Source organism: Sturnira hondurensis, unplaced genomic scaffold (assembly GCF_014824575.4).
Source record: "Sturnira hondurensis isolate 20B ecotype Veracruz unplaced genomic scaffold, ASM1482457v3 Scaffold0007983, whole genome shotgun sequence".
Taxonomy (NCBI): domain Eukaryota; kingdom Metazoa; phylum Chordata; class Mammalia; order Chiroptera; family Phyllostomidae; genus Sturnira; species Sturnira hondurensis.
The window spans coordinates 1-1,264 of NW_028080614.1; the positions used below are offsets into that span (position 1 = coordinate 1).

At 62.4% G+C, this 1,264-nt stretch overlaps 1 protein-coding gene across 1 annotated transcript; it reads right to left on the minus strand.

Annotated features, from left to right (window-relative positions):
• Positions 1–87: 87 nt before the first annotated feature.
• LOC118992166 (programmed cell death protein 1-like) lies at positions 88–993 on the minus strand (the record flags this gene model as incomplete). Its single annotated transcript, XM_037053845.1, has 2 exons — positions 88–249; positions 579–993. Coding segments are annotated over 2 exons (577 nt in total), but the record flags the coding sequence as incomplete, so codon positions are not given.
• Positions 994–1,264: the final 271 nt, after the last annotated feature.

Consider the following 1,264-nt stretch of genomic DNA (forward strand, 5'->3'; position numbering starts at 1 on the left):
CCTGCTCCCTGGGGGTGTTCACCGTGGAGGGCTGTGGGGGATGGGCTGGTGGACGAGGCCTTGGGCTCCACCAGGCTGGGGTGTTACCTTGAGTGGCCCTGGGGAAGGTGGTGGTCAGGACCCAGGTCAGCAGCAGCAGCAGCAGGATGCCCACCAGGACGTTGGTAACCCCGATGACCAGGCCCTGTAGCTTTCCTGCAGGCCTGGCTGGGGGGCTGGGGGGCTCAGTGGGTGGTTCTAGGGTTCTCTCTGGAGACACGGAGAGCAGAGGATCAGGGGAGGGGACACAAAGCAGGGGCCTAGGGTCCTGCCCTGCCCTCCTCAAGTCCTGAGTGGACAGGCTCCTGCATGAACCAGCCTCAGCCAGGCCTGCAAGACCCTGAGAGGCTCTGCCCCTGCCCCTCCCGCAGGAGAAGTGGGTCTGGGGGGCTTCTAAGCACAGAAGCCCTTAGCCACTGGTCACTGTGGCCCTGGGTGTGGGACCAAGTCCGGGAGGGGCGGGGAGCTCGGAGAGTCCCTGCCACTGGGCCTCACGGGCCCCGCCCCACCCCACCCCGCCCTCAGCCTCACTGCTGCACCTGTCACCAGAAGCTCTGCGTGGGGGCTCTCGTAGATCTGCATCTCGGGGGGCAGGTAGATGATGCCACAGAGGTAGGTGCCACTGTCATCGCGCTGTGCGGTGAGGACACTCATTTCGAAGTCCTGCCCGTTGGGCAGCCACGTCACTCGGAAGCGCGGGTCCCGGTGGACCTGGCTGCTGTCCTTGGGGAAGGCAGCCAGCTTGACCGTCTGGTTGCTGGGGCTCACATGGTACCAGTTGAGCACAAAGTGCTCAGACGTGTTGGAGAAGCTGCAGGTGAAGGTGGCGGTCTCCCCTTCGGCCACGGTGAGCTGGGGTGGGCTGAAGGCGAGGGGGCTCCAGGGCCTGGCGGGGGTTTCTGGGTGTGGAGAGAGAGCCAGAGGGCCTTGAGGGAGGGGCACATGGCAGCCCACCTGTCAGGAGCTGACCAGCAGCCATCCTGACACAGCTGGGACGGATGAGAGGCATCTGCACAGCAGAGGCAACTGTGGCTGGACTTCCTGTCTGTCTCTCCCTGCGTGTCTGTCTTTGTGACGAATAGGTGGTGGGATTTTTGGACACCTGTATTTCAGGCCCAAAGATCTGCAGAATGCCAATGAAGTTGTACAAAATGATTTCTTGGCCAGAGAACTAAAGTTCCCCCTGATGGGGTAGCCCCTGAATGTCTAAAAGTTGATAGAGTAA